This window comes from Diadema antillarum, unplaced genomic scaffold, assembly GCF_040938485.1.
Source record: "Diadema antillarum isolate AM-2024a unplaced genomic scaffold, OU_Dant_1.0 seq00001554_RagTag, whole genome shotgun sequence".
NCBI classification, from domain to species: Eukaryota; Metazoa; Echinodermata; class Echinoidea; order Diadematoida; family Diadematidae; genus Diadema; species Diadema antillarum.
In genome coordinates, this window is record NW_027272283.1 from 89,828 (window position 1) to 111,632 (window position 21,805).

General features: G+C 38.0%; 1 protein-coding gene across 1 annotated transcript in view; it reads left to right on the forward strand.

Annotated features, from left to right (window-relative positions):
- The window catches only part of LOC139710697 (thioredoxin reductase 1, cytoplasmic-like), a 54,853-nt gene extending 34,643 nt beyond the window's left edge, over nt 1-20,210 (forward strand). The window contains exons 9-16 of the mRNA XM_071622616.1: nt 343-568; nt 2,525-2,617; nt 4,562-4,638; nt 6,164-6,317; nt 15,737-15,844; nt 16,591-16,686; nt 17,389-17,523; nt 18,224-20,210. Of these exons, the coding sequence (XP_071478717.1) occupies nt 343-568; nt 2,525-2,617; nt 4,562-4,638; nt 6,164-6,317; nt 15,737-15,844; nt 16,591-16,686; nt 17,389-17,523; nt 18,224-18,286 (952 nt within the window). The 3' untranslated portion in view covers nt 18,287-20,210. The remainder of the gene's footprint in view (nt 1-342; nt 569-2,524; nt 2,618-4,561; nt 4,639-6,163; nt 6,318-15,736; nt 15,845-16,590; nt 16,687-17,388; nt 17,524-18,223) is intronic.
- The last annotated feature ends 1,595 nt before the right edge of the window (nt 20,211-21,805 follow it).

Below are 21,805 nucleotides of genomic sequence, written 5' to 3' on the forward strand. Positions count from 1 at the left end.
TCATGGGGTTTAGAGCTGCCTTTGTAAGCCTTTGCATGTTCTGGACTCTCTCCTGTCTAATATCCCTACCTCAGATCACATATTTTTTTTTGTTTTCTTTGGCTGCCTGCTCTTCCCATCTCTCCATCACAGATTGAATTCAGAATTCTCTGTCAGTTTGTCTATCTGGCGTTGCTCTTCTGGTGTGCCTTTCCCAATATGTCCTCGTCTCTGATTTTCCGTGTCATTATCATCTATCCTGCCTTCAATTTTTGACATTCTTTCCTTCCCTGCATATGAATTTCCTCTCTCTGTTCTTCCGTTGTGATTATTGTCGTTCACCTCTCGCATCCCTCGACGCAGTGACGACCTCTTCTCGCTGCCGTACAACCCTGGCAAGACGGTGTGCATCGGGGCCTCCTACGTCTCGCTGGAGTGCGCGGGGTTCTTGGCCGGCATGGGCAATGATGTCACTGTCATGGTCCGCTCCATCCTGCTGCGAGGCTTCGACCAGGACATGGCCGAGAAGATCGGCACCTACATGGAGAAGCACCACATCAAGTTCATCAGGAAGGCCGTGCCGACCAAGGTGAGTAGTTTGTAGAGGGCGGGCTTTAAGCAGCTTTGCGCCCTACCCAGCCACCAGTCTGGTATCGAGCACAAACTCATTGCAGACCTACCTCAACGCTACACAGTGGCACTGGTTCGATGGTCCAGGGCCAGTAAAAATCACTGTCAGACCAGTAACTTTTGAGGTTTGGACCAGTAAAAAATGAAAAATATGGGTACCTATTTGTCCAACGTACGGGGTGGACCAGTAGAAAAAATGGGTTAGTGTGCAGGCCTGCCTACCTTGAATCTTTGATGAGGGAAACTTTTACCTTTTGATACAAAATAAAAAGTCAGTGCGTAGTCACATTGTCCTTCACGATCTTGATAATGAATATGAGAGAAAAACTTGACACAAGCCGATTTCTGTGTCAAAGTTCTTTTTGCTTTGTAAATTAGAGCTATCATGGATTATGTTTGTGATGGCAAGAACCCGACTAGGTTTTGTCATTTATATGAAAATTAAAAGTCGGTCTTCATATCCAGTTTACAGTAATGAACTCTCCTCATCCCGAGACTTGTCATATTGTGTCCCAGCCTCAAGCTTGGAGGGAGGTACTGTAAAAGTGGTTTCTTTCGCGGTAGTTTTATTTTCACGCTTTGAGGTTGAACCGCGAATTTAACATCACGCGAAAATGTTTAGAAAAGTCACGCGAAATTAACCACGCAAGGAAATGTTTTAAGCTCGCTGCTTGTTACAACGCTATTGGGCACATGCGCACACGAAGAATGCGCGCAATGTAGGTCATCTAGGCAACAATAGTTTTTTACAAGCATGTTATAATGTGCTCGAGGGACGGGATTTCAGGTGAGCCTGCATTTAATTTTAATTTCTAGTTAATAAATAAAAAAAAAAAATGATTGGATTATAGTTTGGATTTTCATGTGCAAAATAAAACAGTTTTTGCCGACTGTGAATTCACAGATTTTGCCGACCGCGAATTTAAACACACGCGAAAAAGTCAGCACCGATGGAAACCGCGAAAGTATCTGTACGCGAAAGAAACCACTTTTACAGTAGTGTCTTTGTTTGGAAATCCACTCACATGCCACTCAGGTCATGTCATTCATTCATTAGGACATCTTGTAGCACATTTTATAGACCATGAAATGTATAATGTCACATTTCCATGTTTTAAGCTCGAATGACATTGGAGAGTGTTTGTGTATTCCATGACCTGTAATAATTGGGCATTTTTTTGTTTTTTTCCTGGAATATCTCTGCATTGTGTGTAAGCATTCTTTGTGCATTTCTTCGGAGTTGTTAGGTAGACCTCATGACTGTGTGGTAAAGTTCTCATATTTACCTCTTTGGCACTTTTATGAAGTGCATGCAAGACAGTGTAACAATTGAATAATCTACAGTTGAACCTCTCTTATCCGGCCTCCCTTTATCCGGATCTCTCTCTTATACGGATGCAATCTCGCCGTGATTTTTTAAAAATAATTACGGGAGGAAAGGGGGATTCCCAACTCCTTGAGATCTCCTACACAAACATAATGAATTACATATACTTGATACATTTCTTAATAATTATTTAGGTAAATCATCCCAAGAATTTATAAAAGAAAATGATTTCATTCTTGCAAACACGAACCTCTATTTTGGGGTCTGTTACTGAGTGTAACAATGAAAAGGTTGCAGTATACACATTACTACATGTGGTACTACAATGGGCTACATCAGTACATGTGTATGTATATGTACATGTATAAAGCATTGAGTCTCCCGTATCCGGCCAAATCCCTTATCCGGATGAGACCCGGTCCCGACTTGTCCGGATACGAGAGGTTCAACTGTATTTAAAGTTCTGTGCATTTAATATTGTAATGCAGTGTTGTGTTTATCTTGCTTTGTTTGTTCCTGATATGCCTGACTTAGCCAAATCAATTATATGAAATATTGAGAAAAGACACACTTTCTGTCTACACCCAGATTGAGATGGTAGAAGAGGGACAGCCCCCAACTCTCAGGGTTCACTACAAGAAGACGGAAACGGGCCAGGAGTCGTCCATAGAGGTCAACACGGTGAGTATATGTAGGCCTTGACCTGTCTCACATCCGTCTCCTATGTACATGGGACTTTGGAAACACAATGTCCCAACAGTGTGAGGTTGATACAGAGGTAATATCATGTCCTATTTCTCCAGATATGATTGTTTGTTTGCTTGTGTGTGTGTGTGTGTGTGTGTGTGTTTGTGTTTGAAAATAATTGATGTGCTCAATATTCAGCAGGTACTGATCACAATTTTCTACTTACCTGGCATTGGATATTTGTCATATAGTAAGCAAATAATCAACGTTGGTGAAGGTGATGGGACAAACTGTCACTTCCGAGGCGATCTGGATGTAGCTATCTTTCCGAAGCGCAGCTGAGGAAAGATAGCATACACATTCAGATTGCCGAGGAAGTGATAGTTTGTCTCATTGCCTGAAACTGAAAGTTGATTATTTGCTTTATATTCCACATCAAGGGTCCTAGAAATTCCCATTTTATTCCACATCTGAAACCGTTTTAGCTGTCTTTAGGCATCCTTAACCCTAATCAGGCTGGGGGGGGGGGGGGGGGGGGGCGGACAATCCGCCCCCCCTCGATGTTTCGCGCAATGTCTTCGCAGCGCGATAAGCTCCCGCCGCAATGTTTCATGACTTTTTTCTTTCAAGTATTGTGCAACGTTTGAGACCAAAATCGTTGCGCCCGCGTGTACCGTTTTGACGCGACGCCCGTTCGAAAAAAATTTGTCAACCCCAAAATTGCTCCAAAACGTGATTTTGTGTACAAATCCAATGCAAATTGTGTTTTTTCAATTAATTCACATAAAAATTCATATCTTGACTTAGAATGGACAAAATTAATTCATTTTAGTATAATAAAGCTTCGAAAAATGTCTGTGACAAATTTTGGTCAAAAAACAAACAAAAACAAAAGGTCGAAAAACAAAGAAATACATAAATTCAAAAAAACAATCAAATACATAAGAAATTAATTTCGATACAGATTTTTTTTTATCCTATGTATTAGGAGAATGATACAAGAAACATTTTTAAAAAGAAGTTAGCTTAATTAGAGCATTAAAAAGTGATTTAGAGCCCAAAACTGATTTTATGCATAAATTACAATAATTAATTAATATAAAATATAAGAAAAATTTTTCGGAGAAAGCAACCACACATTTTGATAGCATACGTCGCGGGCGTCGCGTGTGCCGATTTTCGGCGCGATCACGTGTTCCATAGGCGAGATCTGAAGGGGGGGCGGAATCCGCCCCCCCCCGATATAGCATAGCCAAAAAAGCCCAGCCTGATTAGGGTTAAGGCTAAGGCTACGTGTGCGTGTAGATGACAAAACAATGAATTTGCTGCGCGCACCGCGCGGCACCGAAGTGAAAGTGCGTTGCACTGTGTACTATCAAGTGACCTAGGTCACATGATAGTCCACAGTGCAACGCACTTTTATTTCGCCCGTACTAATCTTGCGTTAGGACTGTGTGGACTGTGTGGAGATCAGCAAAACAAAAGTAACTATCAACATAGAGTGTAACAAACTTTTCTTCTCAGGTGATGTGATGGGCAAAACTACGCTTCATCACGTGATCAGCTCTGGACCAATCCTATTGCAACATTCTTAGTATGTGGAATATAATAGTATATCAACATGACTTATATCCGTAAATGCGTGAAACCAGATGTGTACCAGCCACTTTGGCATACACATTATAGACTTATGCTGACTTAAGCATGCAAGACATACAACAGTGCGCTCTCTTTGTTTTTATCTCTCTTTTTGTGATAGAAATTGACTTCAAATTTCCTATTTTGTTTTACAACCCTAATGCTATGATGCTCATTGAACACGATGGTGTGGTAGTCACTTGACTCACAGGTGGTGATTTCTCACTAAATTGATTCCTGTGCCAGGAAATGCTTGTTGACTTCATTTAAATGGTCAGTTTACACTTCTTTGTCCACCAGGTCCTGATGGGAATCGGTCGGGACGCGTGCACAGACAAGATTGGGCTGGACCAGGCAGGAGTCATCGTAAATCCAAAGTGAGTCTTGCATGGTCAGGCATTTGTCAGGGGAAGGCACCGTTGTTTTTAAAAATCATTCTCTGTGATCTATGTGTTGGTATTTGTTGCAATGTGAAGAAGATGAATGTGGAAAGCATGATTTGTTGGATGTGTAATTTGTAGTCAGAATTTAGTGGTATGTATAGCATTTCTCATTGGCCCTCCTGCTGTAGTGAATGCAGGATGAGGTTACCTACCTAACATAGGGTTACTGTGCAAGACTAGTCAAGTGACCAGCGACAGGGTCTTTGCTGATCAGTTGAGATTTCCTAACTATGCTTTTGTATTATCTAATTTTGCTGCCACTGTTAACGGTAGCAAAAATCACAATCAGTTTGCTGTCACCGCTTTGGTAGCAAAGATCACAAACAGTTTGCTACCACTGTTAATACAGTAGCAAAGATTACAGCCATTGAATAGAGCACCATGCGGAGATGCTCATGCCTACACATTTTATTTGGATGAGCAGTGGGCGAATTGAGCAATTTCATGCACATGCTCAAGGTCGAAGGTCAAAAGGTCAAGGTCAAATACATAAAATTTCACTATTTCCACCATATCTATGCAATGCCTGAAGATATTTTCTTGAAACTTAGTGTATACATGTATTACCCAATTAAGATTTTGTGGTGAAAGTTTGGGTCATGAGGTCAAAGGTCAAAGGTCAAAGGTCAAAAGGTCATGTAGAAATATTAAAACTTCTTTTTTTTTCTCCGTACCTTGGAAAATTGTTCAAAGTATCTTCATGGAACATAGTATATACATGTACTGACTGGCAGTGATTATCTAGAGAATGTAAGGTTCATGGGGTCAAAGGTCAGGGATCAAAGGTCAGGGTTCAAAGGTCAAGTGCAACACTTCAATATTTTACTATTTCCCTCATGTTTATGCAATGCCAGCAGGATTTTTTTTTTTTTTACACTTGGTGTATGCATGTGTAACCTAATAGAAATTCTCTGGAAAATTTTTTTTTTCTTTTTCTTTTTTTTGCCTCAAAGGTCAAAAGGTCAAAGATCAAGTGAAAGTGCTGAACTTTTTTCTATATCTCGGAAGTGGCTCAATTTATCTTGGAACTTACTACATATTTATGCATGTTCTACCTGAAAGTGATTATCTTATGAATTTTAGGGTCAAAGGCCAGATGAAAATGGTAACAATTTACTATTCAGTACAGAAATTGCACTTTTTCTCCATACCGGTACCTTGAAAATTACTCAATGTATAATTGTATGAATGGGTCAAAGTGAAGTTAAAGTCATTAAATCCCCAAATACATGCTCTCCTATTCATCCAATTAAACCTAGGTCAAGGAAGGTGAACATTCAACACATTTGTGACAAACTTGTCATTTCAATATTTTGCCAATTTTGTGAAAATGTAATCACACATTGTCCACATGTACTATCTAGACCTATTAGGAGAATCATGCATTATGGCAGAGGCATACCAGTTGCCAAAGCGACATTTCTAGTTGTTTTTTTTTTAAATCCTTGTTGCTTTGAAGGAATGGCAAGATCCCAGTCACCAACGAGCAGACCAACGTGCCACACATCTATGCCGTTGGGGACATTCTGGAGGGTGGGCATGAACTGACACCGGTGGCCATAGAAGCAGGGAAGCTCCTGGCTAGGAGACTGTACAACAACCACTCAAGACAAGTGAGTACCTTGGACCAGTGTCAAATCACTGAATAGCAACGTCCTCGCCAGGTGTTTTACGCGTGGCGGGCGCGCCACGCGTGAATTGTGGCAGCCAATTTTGCGCCACGCGTAAATTGTGGCGACCAATTTTGCACCACGCGTAAATTTGGATTACCACGCGTAATCTTCAGAGTTTTTGTTATCTTCCTTCCCCATTTTTTCATGTTTCCCATAAAAAAAAAAAATAAATCTTTTGCAGTTTCCTTCGAACGCATGCTCGACAGTTACTTGCTCGGCGCTCGCTTAAACGGCAAGATCGTCGATCGTGTGCGATGTACCCGCATCGCACGCGGTCGACCTATTACCGATTCCACTTTGCTTGCCAGCATACGCAGGTGCAGCGCACCACGTTCACCGAGATTCCGGTGCAGAAAATTTACGGGCGCTTCTCTCCGATCACTGTGAGTTGCATGCCACTGTTACTACACGTGTACGCGCGCAATCCCCGGAGCAGCAGATCGCAGATCCAGCCATGTGCGAGTGATCCAGCAAGCAAAGCTGCCAATGTTTGGAAGCACAAACTAGTATTGTACTCAGCAGCTCTAAAATTTGTATTTTTTTTTTTTATTTCATACGTTTCAACCTCCTTTTTTTCGGTTATTTGCCTTTACTTTTGGAAATGAACAGCGTTATCAAACAATCGGCTCCGTAAGATGCTAAAATCAATGTCGGATGACCTCTTTGTCGTTCAGAAATGAATAACAATAATATTCAACTCCGTACGATAATAAAACACATGTATGATGTTTGCTCTCATGTTCGAAAGTAGATAGCAATAACATTCAGCTCCGGAAGATGCTAAAATAAATGTCGCATGTTTGCTTTGACGTTCGGAAAAGAATAACAATAATATTCAACTCCGTACGATGATAAAATAAATGCCGGATGTTTGCTTTTACGTTCGAAAGTAAATAGCAATAACATTCAGCTCCGGAAGATGCTAAAATAAATGTCGAATGATCCCTTTGACGTTCGGAAATGAATAGCAATAATATTTAACTCCGTATGATGATTGAATAAATGTCGGATGTTTGCTTTTACTTTCGAAAGTAAATAGCAATAACATTCGGATCCGGATATGATGCCAAAATAAATGTCAGATGACTGCTTTTACGTTTGGAAGTGAATAGCAGTAACATTCGGCTCTGTAGGATGCTGAAATAATTGTCAGATGATTCATTTCACTTTCGGATGCGGGCAACAGTAACATTCGGCTCCGTACGATGATGAAATAAAATAATGTCGGATGTTTGCTTTTAAATTTGGAAATGAATATAACGGAAATATTCTGCTCCGTACATGCTAAGATAAATAACAGATTGTTGCTTTTACATTTGGAAATGATTAACGGTATCAATCGGCTCAGTTAGACGCTAAAATAAATAACGGATGTTTCCTTTCACGTTTGGAACTGAATAGGGATAACATTCTGCTCTGTAAGATGCTAAAATGAATGTCGGTTGTTTGCTTTTACATTTGAAAATGATTAACGGTATAACATTCGGCTCTGTAAGGTGCTAAAATACTTGTAAATGTTGGATGATTGCTTTTACAATCAGAAATGAATAACGGTAACTTTTGGCTGTTTACAATGCTAAAACAAATGTCGGATGTTTACATTTTAATGTCTACAAAATAATGCTCCCACTTTCTCATTTCAAACGTAAGTTTTGACCACCTAAATAGGCATCAACTTTTATAACAATCTATAAACCTATGTTGAATCTTAGAACTCAGAATAAGCCATGCGTGTTTATAATAGGCTTTTTTTTTATTTGATTTGATTTTAAACATCATCATTTTCCCAAGTATTCCAGTTTCTTTTCCCATGATTGAAATCAGATTGTCTGCCATAACGATGATTGCTAAATGTCTCGCTGTGTGTCGATGTGCCGATGTGCGAAACACGTGCCATGTGCTCTTGCCTTGTTTGAGGCTACTTCAAGTTCAATAAATCGAATGCGCCGCAGCTGCGCTTTATGGCTTGATTGCGGTAACAGTTTACATTCGATACGAAGAAATCGTCATGTCTTGTACGAGCAAAAACAAAACCAAACAAAAGCAAGCAAGCAAACAAACAGACAAGACATAACAAAACGAGAAACGAACGAATGTTGATAGCCAAATCATCTCCGTATATAGTGGACCGTCACAGTTCACAGGTGAAATTCTTTCAAGCTTTGAAAAGTAATACGCAGTCTTAAGAGCCTGAAATTGTCGTGATTTTACTGTCTAATCGGGTAGTGGCTGCATATCACATACTCGTAGTGAATTTCTGTCTGCAATCGAGACGTGTCCTTTCATAATTACTGTCTTTCTGTGATTCAATAAATCGAGTGATTAATCAATCCCTTTCTATAGTTCAGGAACATCTAAAATAATCAGGTATACACTATTATCCCGGATTATGATCGACTGTTCGATGCTTCTACTATGGGCCAAAAGAAAGACTAAATTAATAGAATCATGATCCTTGTAATGATTCCTTTAATTCTATTCTCGAGCTAGTTCTTCGATCGATATTTCCAGGCTATTTACACTCTGTTTGTTAACAGAATTCTAGTGCGCGCATTCTTTCGTCTGGCACCTGCGTCTGGCACCTGGTTTTGTGGAAATTTCTGCAAGAGGGGGGTGGGGGTGGGAGGATGTCAAGCGTCTTCGATCCGAAGAGAATGCATGCGTATCTTTCGCTTCTATTTGTTGTCGTATTTCCCCACGGTGGCTATTCTTTGCTAGCAATCAGCAGTTAGATTCAACTTTACGAAGGTTGCTAGCACGTGGTTCTTTTTGTTGTGAGAGAGACATGTATTACATAATTTTCATTTTCATCATTCATTGGAGGGGAAATACAGCAAAAGAGGGAGACATGAAATAAGACGAAGACGTATGCATGTTCTCCTAAATTGCGTGATCTTTGAAGTATATTATAATATAATGGAAAAATAGACGAAAGAATAAAATGTGATGCAAACCTTCACTTTATTACTTGATAAGTACTAACAATTATAAACGAAATCATATGATTTCGTTCGGACTCTATAAATGCCACATTTTAGTGACATAAAGCGTTGATATAGTGTGATGTCACGGACTCTGCGATCAGTTCGTTCCACTCATCCTTTATTCTTTTAAGTTATTTTCTCTTTTTTTTTCTTTTCTCTTTTTTTCTTTTCTCTTAAATTTCGCGATTCTTGAATGATAAAATAAAATGAACTCTAGATAAGTCACATTCTCAGCGACGCAAGAAAGCTTTGATAAAACGCAGCTTTCAGATGGCGGGATGCCGGGCTTCTGTTATCTTGTTGCACCGATATTTTCTTCTTATTCCATTTTTCTTCAAATCAGTGTAATCCTTGAAATAAAAAAAAGAACTTAATATAGCGCACAAGAAAGTATGAAAGCAATGCAAACTCTCACTTCATTAAGTGATAAGTATCCACAATATTGTCATAAAAGAATAGATAATTTCTGAGATTTTTTGAAGTCACATTTAGTGCGAGGACGCTGACTCTGCGCTCAGTTTGTTCCACTAATACTTTCTTCTTTTAATCTTTTCTTAGTCACGTGATAAATATCAACAATCATGTCATGAAAGAAAAGAATTTCGGACACTTAAGTCACTTCACAGAGACGTTTAGTTAAACTAAATGCAGAGTTGATAGAGCATGGATGCTGCTTCGTTACGACAGTTGCAACTATTTTTTTCTTCTTCATCATCTTCGTTTTCTTTCCACATTCTTCTAAATAGCGTGATTTTTAAAGAACAGAACAAAAAAAAAAAATGAGACGAAAGGAAATAATGAAAAGATGCAAACCTTCACTTTAGTTACATGATGAATAACAACAATTATGTCATTGTATGATGAAAGAAAACATAATTTCGGACACTGGAAGTCACATTTTCAGCACCGCAAAGTTAAGCTAACGCAGCTTTGATACCGCGATGCCGTTTTGTTATACTTGCATCAATATTTTCTTCTTTTTCTTTTCTTTTTCAAAACTTCTTCCTTTGCTCATTTTTTCTTCTTAATCGTGTGAGACTTGAAATAGAGAAAGAAACGCACAAAAATAAAGGATGAAAGCGATGCAAACTTGCACTTTATTACGTGACAAGTATCAACAATATTGCATTAAAGGAAAGATAATTACGAAGACTTTTAGTCACATTTTCAGCAATGCAAAGTTAACGTAAACGCAGCTTTTATGGTGGGTTGACGCTTCGTTATAGGCTAGTAGCACCAATATTTTCTTCCTTTTTCTTTTTTTCTTCAAATCAGTGCAATCCTTAAAATGAAAAAGAAACGCAAAACAAAGTGTAAAAAAATGATGCAAAGCGATACTTTACTAAGTTATATACGTATCTACTATTGTCATAAAAGAAAAGATGATTTCGCAGACTATAAGTCACATTTTCAGCGACGCGGAGCTAAGCTTAACGCAGCGTTGCAGTGTGATACCGGTCCGTTAGACAAATAAAAAGAAAGTATGACTGAAGTGATACAGGTATACCATGTCTGAAATAAATGAATAAAAAAATCAATCATCTTACCGTTATTCAGAGTTCTAAGATTTAGCAAATAGGCTTATAGATTACTATAAAAGTTAATGCCTATTTAGGTGATCAAAACTTACGTTTGAAATGAGAAATTGGGATCATTTGCAGACATTTGTAAACATCCGACATTTGTTTGAAATGAGAAATTGGGATCATTTGCAGACATTTGTAAACATCCGACATTTGTTTTAGCATTGTAAAGAGCCGAAAGTTACTGTTATTCATTTGTGATTGTAGAAGCAATCATCCAACATTTACTAATATTTTAGCACCTTACGGAGCCGAATTATACCGTAAATGATTTTTAAATTTAAAAGCAAACAACCGGCATTCATTTTAGCATCTTACGGAGCTTCATGAATGTTAAATCCTTATCTATTCAGTTCCGAACGTGAAAGCAAAGACACATCCGCTAATTATTAAAGCATCTAACTGAGCCGATTGATACCGTTAATCATTTCCAAGTGTAAAAGCAATTACAATCTGTTATTTATTTTAGCATCGTACGGAGCAGAATATTAACGTTTTTCATTTCCAAATTTAAAAGCAAACATCCGACATTATTTTATTATCGTAAAAATGTTACTGCTGTCCACTTCCAAAAATGAAATGAATCATCTGGAAATTATTTTAGCATCGTACGGAGCCGAATGTTATACTATTTTTTTATTTTATAGTAACTAAATGTTACTGTTATTCGTTTCGAAATTTAAAAGCAAACATCCGACAGTTATCTTTGCATCGTATGGAGCCGATTGTTACCGCTGTTCATTTCCGAACGTAAAAGCACTCATCTGACATTTATTTTACCATCTTCCGGAGCTGAAACTTATTGTTATTTACTTTCGAACATAAAAGCAAACATCAGACGTTTATTTCATCATCGTACGGAGTTGAATAGTATTGTTATTCATTTCCGAACGTCAAAGGGATCATTCGATATTTATTCTAGTATCTTCCGGAGCTAAATGTTATTGTTATTTACTTTCGAACGTAAAAACAAACTTCCAGCATTCATTTTATCATCGTACGGAGTTGAATACTGCAAAAGTGTATTGTAATTCATTTCCGAATTTCAAAGCAAACATCAAACATTAGATTTACCATCGAACGCAACTAAATGTCACTGTTATTCATTTCGAAATTTAAATGCAAACATCCGACAGTTATCTTAGCATGTTTGGAGCCGATTGTTACCGCTGTTCATTTCCAAAAGCAAAGGCAAACATCCGACATTTATTTCATTATCGTACGGAGCCGAATATTATACTATTTTTGATTTTTCAATGTCAAGGCAGACATCAGATATTTACTTTATCATCAAACGCAGCTGAACGTTACTGTTATTCATTTCGAAATTTAAAAGCAAACATCCGACAGTTATCTTTGCATCGTATGGAGCCGATTGTTACCGCTGTTCATTTCCAAAAGCAAAGGCAAACATCCGACATTTATTTCATTATCCTACGGAGCCGAATATTATACTATTTTTGATTTTTCAATGTCAAGGCAGACATCAGATATTTACTTTATCATCAAACGCAGCTGAACGTTACTGTTATTCATTTCGAAATTTAAAAGCAAACATCCGACAGTTATCTTTGCATCGTATGGAGCCGATTGTTACCGCTGTTCATTTCCAAAATCAAAGGCAAACATCCGACATTTATTTTATTATCGTACGGAGCCGAATGTTATACTATTTTTGATTTTTCAATGTGAAGGCAGACATCAGATATTTACTTTATCATCAAACGCAGCTGAACGTTACTGTTATTCATTTCGAAATTTAAAAGCAAACATCCGACAGTTATTTTAGCATCGTATGGAGCAGAATATTACTGCTGTTCACTTCCGAACGTAAAAGCACTCATCTGACATTTATTTTAGCTTCTTCCGGAGCTAAATTTTATTGTTATTTATACCTTCGAACGTAAAAACAAATTTCCGGCATTCATTTTATCATCGTACGGAGTTGAATACTATTGTTATTCATTTCCGAACGTCAAAGCAAACATCAAACATTAAATTTACCACCGAACGCAACTAAATGTTACTGTATTCGTTTCGAAGTTATAAAAGCAAACATCCGACAGTTATCTTTGCATCGTATGGAGCCGATTGTTACCGCTGTTCATTTCCGAACGTAAAAGCACTCATCTGACATTTATTTTACCATCTTCCGGAGCTGAAAGTTATTGTTATTTACTTTCGAACATAAAAGCAAACATCAGACGTTTATTTCATCATCGTACGGAGTTGAATAGAATTGTTATTCATTTCCGATCGTCAAAGGAAAACATTCAATATTTATTTTAGTATATTCCGGAGATAAATTCTATTGTTATTTACTTTCGAACGTAAAAACAAACTTCCGGCATTCATTTTATCATCGTACGGAGTTGAATACTACAAAAGTGTATTGTAATTCATTTACGAATTTCAAAGCAAACATCAAACGTTAAATTTACCATTGAACGCAACTAAATGTTACTGTTATTCCTTTCGAAATTTAAAAGCAAACATCCGACAGTTATCTTTGCATCGTATGGAGCCGATTGTTACCGCTGTTCATTTCCAAAAGCAAAGGCAAACATCCGACATTTATTTTATTATCGTACAGAGCCGAATATTATACTATTTTTGATTTTTCAACGTCAAGGCAGACATCAGATATTTACTTTATCATCAAACGCAGCTGAACGTTACTGTTATTCATTTCGAAATTTAAAAGCAAACATCCGACAGTTATTTTAGCATCGTATGGAGCAGAATATTACTGCTATTCACTTCCGAACGTAAAAGCACTCATCTGACATTTATTTTAGCTTCTTCCGGAGCTAAATTTTATTGTTATTTATACCTTCGAACGTAAAAACAAATTTCCAGCATTCATTTTATCATCGTACGGAGTTGAATACTATTGTTATTCATTTTCGAACGTCAAAGCAAACATCAAACATTAAATTTACCACCGAACGCAACTAAATGTTACTGTATTCGTTTCGAAATTTAAAAGCAAACATCCGACAGTTATCTTTGCATCGTATGGAGCCGATTGTTACCGCTGTTCATTTCCGAACGTAAAAGCACTCATCTGACATTTATTTTACCATCTTCCGGAGCTGAACGTTATTGTTATTTACTTTCGAACATAAAAGCAAACATCAGACGTTTATTTCATCATCGTACGGAGTTGAATAGAATTGTTATTCATTTCCGATCGTCAAAGGAAAACATTCAATATTTATTTTAGTATCTTCCGGAGCTAAATTCTATTGTTATACTTTCGAACGTAAAAACAAACTTCCGGCATTCATTTTATCATCGTACGGAGTTGAATACTAAAAAAGTGTATTGTAATTCATTTACGAATTTCAAAGCAAACATCAAACGTTAAATTTACCATTGAACGCAACTAAATGTTACTGTTATTCCTTTCGAAATTTAAAAGCAAACATCCGACAGTTATCTTTGCATCGTATGGAGCCGATTGTTACCGCTGTTCATTTCCAAAAGCAAAGGCAAACATCCGACATTTATTTTATTATCGTGCAGAGCCGAATATTATACTATTTTTGACTTTTCCACGTCAAGGCAGACATCAGATATTTACTATAACATCAAATGCAGCTGAACGTTACTGTTATTCATTTCGAAATTTAAAAGCAAACATCCGACAGTTATTTTAGCATCGTATGGAGCAGAATATTACTGCAATTCACTTACGAACGTAAAAGAACTCATCTGACATTTATTTTACCATCTTCCGGAACTGAAAGTTATTGTTATTTACTTTCGAACGTAAAAGCAAACATCAGACATTTATTTCATCATCGTACGGAGTCGAATAGTATTGTTATTCATTTCCTAACGTCAAAGGGATCATTCGACATTTATTTCAGTATCTTCCGGAGCTAAATTTTATTGTTATTTACTTTCGAACGTAAGAACAAACTTCCGGCATTCATTTTATCATCGTACGGAGTTGAATACTATTGCTATTCATTTCCGAATGTCAAAGCAAACATCAAACATAAAATTTACCATCGAACGCAACTAAATGTTACTGTTATTCATTTCGAAATTTAAAAGCAAACATACGACAGTTATCTTGACATCGTATGGAGCCGATTGTTACCGCTTTTCATTTCCAAAAGCAAAGGCAAACATCCGACTTTTTTTGGTGACCCCGGGCCACCGTTAGTGTCGAGCCCAGCATATTATATAAAATCTGTTACAAACGGAGGGATGATTTCGGACACTTTTAGTACCATTTTTTTAGCTACGAAGCTGTAACGTTATAACGCAGAGTCGACAGTGCGATATCGCACCAATTTTGTCCCTTTTTCTCTCTCTTTCTGTTTTGTTTTGTTTTTGCATGCTTCTCGCGCACGCGCATGTCGGTGTGTAAGCGCCGTTTCTTCTCCCGACGACCCGACCACGTGTTCAGTTTGAGCCACCACGCGTAAATATTTCAAACTACCTGACGGCACTTTTCCGCCACGCGTACTTCATTTTCTGGCGAGGACGCTGCTGAATAGTGCTGTTGAAACCTGTGATTAGAATTTAAAGTCTGCAAAAGTAAGGCCTAAGAACAGTTATGTTTAAAGGTATTCAAAGATGAAAAGAATTTTGAATATCAATTTAATCAGGACCCTGTTACATAAAGTTAATTGTAAAGTTGCGCATGACTTTATGAATGACTTAGGTATGGCAAGCCAAGTGGGTTTCGTAATCTTTGTTAATTTCTATAGCTAAGTTAAAATTCGCAGGTGATAATGATTGACGCTTTGTGTGTCTCTATTTCTCCCTTGTGTAGTGTGACTACGTCAATGTTCCCACAACTGTCTTCACGCCGTTGGAGTACGGATCATGTGGTCTCTCGGAGGAGGACGCCATCTCAAGTTTGGGGGAGGAGAACATCGAGGTTAGGAGCAGACATTCTCTTGATGGTGCTGGGTTGCCATGGCAATGCTCATTGTTGCATTGGTTGATGATGTTGTAGAAAGCATCCTTTGAACAATATATAGTTTCTTCCATCAGCAGGATAGGCATTTTGTAGGAGCAAACATTTGAGCATAATTTGTGTATCATTCAGTTGGTAGTCCTCTAGACCTTATCAGTTTTAAAACTCTAACTTTTGTCTACCCTGATTGGAGGCCTTCCAAAATAAGAAGAAAAGATGATTTAATGGCTTATGCAACAAATCAGATGCATTTGCTGTGTCAGTACATAAGTGAACTATTGTTAGGTATACTTCAAGCAATGATTTACCCCCCTCGAGTTGTGCTCTAAATACTGTAAAAACTGTTAGTTTCATGAGGGTGTATTTTTTGTGAATTTTGCAAGTCACTGTTGGGCTACAAATTTAACAGCACAGGATAATATTGTGCATGGACAGGCATTAGTGCACTTGCGGTGGACTCCCTGTCAAGTCACAAAAACAACATCTCGCGCAAATGTTTGTGCCCTCCTCAGTCACGAAAATATCAGTACATGAAAATAACAGCTTTTCCGTTTAACATTAACATTTAGAACGACACCTAAACTATACAGGTCTACATAATTATATGCACCCCTTTCCTTTGTCTCTTGTGTTAGCTACCAGCTTATTTTCTTCTCTCACGGATTCTTACCCATTGCTGACGCTTTTGCTACCATGTTTTCTTGCAGGTGTACCACACGTACTTCCAGCCCCTTGAGTTCACAGTCTCACACAGAGAGGCCAATGCCTGCTATGCCAAGATCATCTGTGACAAGAACAAAGATGTGAGTTGAGTCAGCAAAAAGAAGAAGAGAAATCTCTCCTGTTATCATCCACTTGCTTGCACCAATGTGTAATGTCTTAAAAGTTTACAGGCAAAGGGGATTCATCAAAACTGCTTGTAAAGCAAAACTCGATTTTATTATTTTTGAAATCAGAGAAATAAAGATATACAGTATAGATACATTTATTTACAGCCTTTGTTATATCATGGCATTCTACTGCATTTGGTGATATTAATCTTTATTTGTTATACTTCTCCTTTCTCCAATATTCTTAATTATGAGAATATGAGAATATACAAAATATCCAAACAGAAATTGTGAGTTTACTTGTAAACTAACACCTAGAATTTAGATAAGCCTTTGTGATGGAAGCTAGTCTTGAATAGCCTGAAAACTCGATGCAATGGTTGCCTTTTAAGTTCTCAAAACTACATTCCATGAAATAAAATAAATTTAGAAGCACCAGATCAATGGAAAAGCCTGTTGACTAGGTCCACATGGAAAAATCTAATAATTTGAATACTTTATTGATCAGGCAGTTGTGCAAATATTATGAAACCACCCCCCCCCCCCCCCCGAAAAAAAAAAGAGAGAAAAAGCTAAGTAAGAGAAAACTTAAATATTTATAAAGCTGGTGCCATATTCTCCTTATGCTCTGATATGTTTTTTTGGTTTTTTTCCTCCGACTGACTACACATGTAGGAGAGAGTGATAGGATTCCACGTCCTGGGTCCTAATGCAGGGGAGATCACACAGGGCTTTGGAGTAGCTATGAAGGCTGGTGCTACGAAAGCCCACTTTGATTCCACAATAGGCATCCATCCCACATGTGGAGAGGTAAGCCCATTCCCCTCTGCTACTGCACGGGATTTCCACCTCCTGGTTTTATGTGTGTACAATAGCTTACCTTCCGTCTTCTGATACTATAAACGTCAATATTTTCTCATGATTAATTTTTCACGCTGAGCGACTCAAAAACATATTCGCGGGTTGGTGAATTCATACTGCGTTATTGTCAACCCATTTACACTGTGCTGAGAAAATTGTGAAGATACTTTCATGGGTTTTAGAATTTGTGCTAGCCAGAAGTAGCGTGAAATATGCGAAAATTTCTTTGTTTACAGTAGCTGGAAGTTGAAATTTGTGGAAATTGTTGTATGCACTGAAAAAAGGTGAGCTCTTCAGATGGGGTAACATTAGGATTAATCAATTTGTGTATATGATAATGTCCATTTACAGCGTGATTTCGGTGATGAATGCTTAACAGTTGTATTTTGTGCTGCTCAGAAAAAGATCAGGAGAGAGATGAACCTTTTCAACAATGGTAGCCCAGTGTGGTACCCTCTGGATTGAGTCCACTGTATTTAATGTTATGATCTGAATGTCCTTTATTCTTTATTCCTTCGTGAATATAAACTCTCTTCATAAAATTATATAATTAAACATGATTAAAATGCTAGGGTACACCTTTGTTATATACTCTATCATAATGGTTCATTGTACTTTCCTCCCCATCTGTTTTTCCCCTCTTCTGCAGTTATTCACAACGATGCAAATAACTCGAAGCTCGGGAGAAGACATCACTCCACAGGGTTGCTGAGGTTAAGCCCTACCGCGTTAGTTCCCACGTCACCAAAACAATCTGCCTGAGAATCCAACAGCATTAAATGTGCTTGCATGAAATATCTACCACTGTGCTCTGATCTATGTACACGGGATCTTAAATCACTCTGTTTCAGCTAAACGTGCAGTGCGTTTTCCCCCATTGTAGGCAGTTTAATATGACCAAGAAACTTAGTTGGAAAGCCCAGAGGCTTTCATTTTTGATGCTCTTTCGCTCAAAAGACGAGCAAAACACTGAAAGGTTTTACTCTCGTGAAATGATGCGAAAGGTTTCATCAGTGATCATCTTTGTTTTTACACCCTCCAGTAGAGAATGTGTGTTAGTCTTCCTGAATCCACTGATATGGTAGAAATAAGGGGTGAGAGAATGGGGGGTGGGTTGAAAGGGGACGATTATGGAAACCCAAATGAACACAGCGTGAAAAGCGCATTTTTATTATTAAAAGCAATATCAAGCACAGTGGATGCGCAATTGGTCTCTTGAGAGTGGTTGACAGATTGGTAGGCAGATTTGGTTTGTTGACGTGGGAACAATAAGCGGTGGGGTTACTCCGTCTTTCTCATTTTTTTTTTCCCTTGGATGGAAGCTGTGTTAGATTGGGCGCTGGAGCAGTGTGAATGCCCAGCACAATGACGGCCATCTTTGTAAACCCGTACTCCGGGGCGAAGTTGGCTTGACGGAACCCTCTGGCACAGTTTCTAAGCAAGTTATTTTTTTGTATTATTACCTTTTTTTTTTTGGAAGGAATTTACTTATATCAATCCATCTGTAACACATTCCTGTGTCTTGTGTAGATTTTTGGCTCCATTTCCCTTGGAACGTGAAAAGTATTCAACAGCAAAAATTTGACAGAGCCAGTGGAAGCAATGACAGGCGACTTTAAGTTCTCTCCGTAATCAATTTGGAGATTACCTGTGCTCCTCTTTCGCACTGATCACAACAGGGGAAAGGAGAACAGATCTCAGAAGTCCAGGAAGTGGTGCGGCTGGATTAGATATTTGAAACAACCCTTTTCATGCATGAGTCTGTGCATTGTAAATACATGAAATGTAGTATGTCATGCAATGGAGTTCTTGACAGCAAAGAACCACATGTGAGTTATGTCTGTGCAGAGTCGTGTGGCACATTGTGTTATTTCTACAATAGAAATTTTCTTGTTTGTCAAAAGTGTACCTGTATTATTTTCTCTCCTTTTTAGGAGGGTGGGGGTGGGGATGTTTATGATTTTGCCTCTGTTTGATTTATTTTTGGAGTCTTACAACACAGCAGTAGCAAGCAAGAAAAAAATCTCTGTAATATTTACCATCACTGTGTAATTTGTGTGCTAATTGCTTGCAAGTTTTTCATAATTTCATCTGTTATGTTGTTTTGAAAGATTGTTGGTCCCAAGTTCGACTGCCATGACTGTAAAATGGCAAACTGTACTTGTAATTGGTATTGTAGAACATAATAGCAGCTAATATGTGACCTTTGAGGTAAATTTCACTTTCAGCTCACTCTTGTGGTGATCAATACTCTGCTTTTGTTTTGTGTTTTTTCCCCTTTTTTTCTTCGGTGATATGAGAATATAAAGGAAAGTTTTGCAGCAGAACGGACTACATGGCTCGTGCATGGTTTGTGCTCTGCCATTTAACCTTTCTGTGTGTCGAGACATTGAAGGTTGTTACTCTTGATACTGTCCTGACAAACAAGGCTTTGTCTGAATTCTTGTGAGGGGCATTCGAAATGAAAAAAAAAAAAATGGGGTTTTGAGATTGGGAGAAGACCAGTGCATGGAACAGACACCACAGACCAGTGGCAGAGTGTTGAACATGTGCAGAGTTCAAAATACCTGTTCCAAAAACAGCTGTGTTTCAGTGAAGACCCCAATTCTTCAATTAGCTTGCATCTGTCAATATTCCCCCCCCCCGACCTTTTTCGAGTGGGGGGTGGGGGTGGGGGGGGGGGGGGGTGTTACCTTGCATCCTGTATCAGTGATGTGCCTGTGGATGTGTGAGGTGTGTGATGCAATGTGTTTGGTTTGGAATGATTTGTTCTATACCTGTGGTCTGAAACTGAAAGTACAACAGCAGCAAAAGAATCGAAGTGATGTTTGTTTTTTGCTTGAAGTAATTTTATTTTCAGAAATTTGACTTGCATACTGTGGCTTAATTTTGTTGTGAGCCTGTGTGTTGAATATTTTTGAGTGGTACTTGCTTACATTATCTTTTATTGAGTGAATATTTGTACCATGTTTGCCTTTCTTTCCATCAAGTGTTATGACAGTTGATTTCTGCAGTTGTAATCGTGATGCGTGATGAATACCATCACTTTTCTAGGACCATGCGTGAAACTGTCTCTTTGTATCATCAATACTTTGTTTGAAATCGCGGTATCAAGCTCATTGAAGCTGTGGATCAAGTAAAGGAAGTTGATTAGGATACCTCAGACTGTAGAGGGTCATCGGTTTATATATGTTGTATGTTCATATTAACAAAAAAAAAAAAGGAGAAAGAAGCCTGTTAGGTGAACAGAATTAACATGATTGGAATTGTATGCAGAATATAGTTGTGTAGGTCAGTACAGGACCCCTGCAATATTTTCACAAATATAATCACTTGTACTGGTATTTCAAGTGTTGTAATTTGTATGCGTTGTTTGTATGTTGGAAGATGAAGAAAGCCTGTTTGATATGCTTGGATTTGCTGGTGTCTGGCTATTTCATTTAGTATTTCTCTATCTCAACAATCCTGTATCAAGTGATGTATTCAAATTTGTGGAGAATTGTCTCCTGTCTCCTGTAGTCTATAGATGACGGGTAGATTTCGGAACCAGTCTAGAGCAGTTGGACTTTGGTAGGAGTGACTTGATATCATTTGTTTGTCATGCAGGTGCTGTATGACATAGTGTGGATTTGAAATTAATTTTTTATAGAACAGTTTCTCAGTTCTCATTGAAATATTTTTCTTACATGTACATCTGTACTTGATGTCAACCAGTCAGAGTCAGATTTCATGACATGACTCACTAGAATTAACGATCTGTCTTTGCTTTGTTTTTTTCTAACTTATTTTTCTGTTGATAAGAGCTCAAATTTATATGTCAAGATTGAAACAAAAAAGCATATTTTCTGTTTAGCCCGAGGTGACATCAGTGGAATTTTCATTTCTTGTTTTTTTTTTTTTTTTGGTGTATCATATTGTGAGGAATGCCATGTGTCATGGAAAAGTTTCGTGCGTGTTCATTTATTCACTTTGATTTGAGAGGATTGACCTCTAACTACTAGTGACATCAGCTTACCATCCTATGCCTAGGGCCGTGCCGCCGAGATAACGCACAGCTATGACTCGAGAAAGGTGTGTGAAGAATACCTCAAGTCATTTTTTCCTCATTGATTAAGTTTGATTAAATCATATCCAGATACTGTCCCTAAATTTGTGAGAGGTTGTTGTAATTGGCCCTGGCCTAATGCAGCTGCTTGTTGTTGAGTACTTGTGATTTTGTGTAAATATGAGG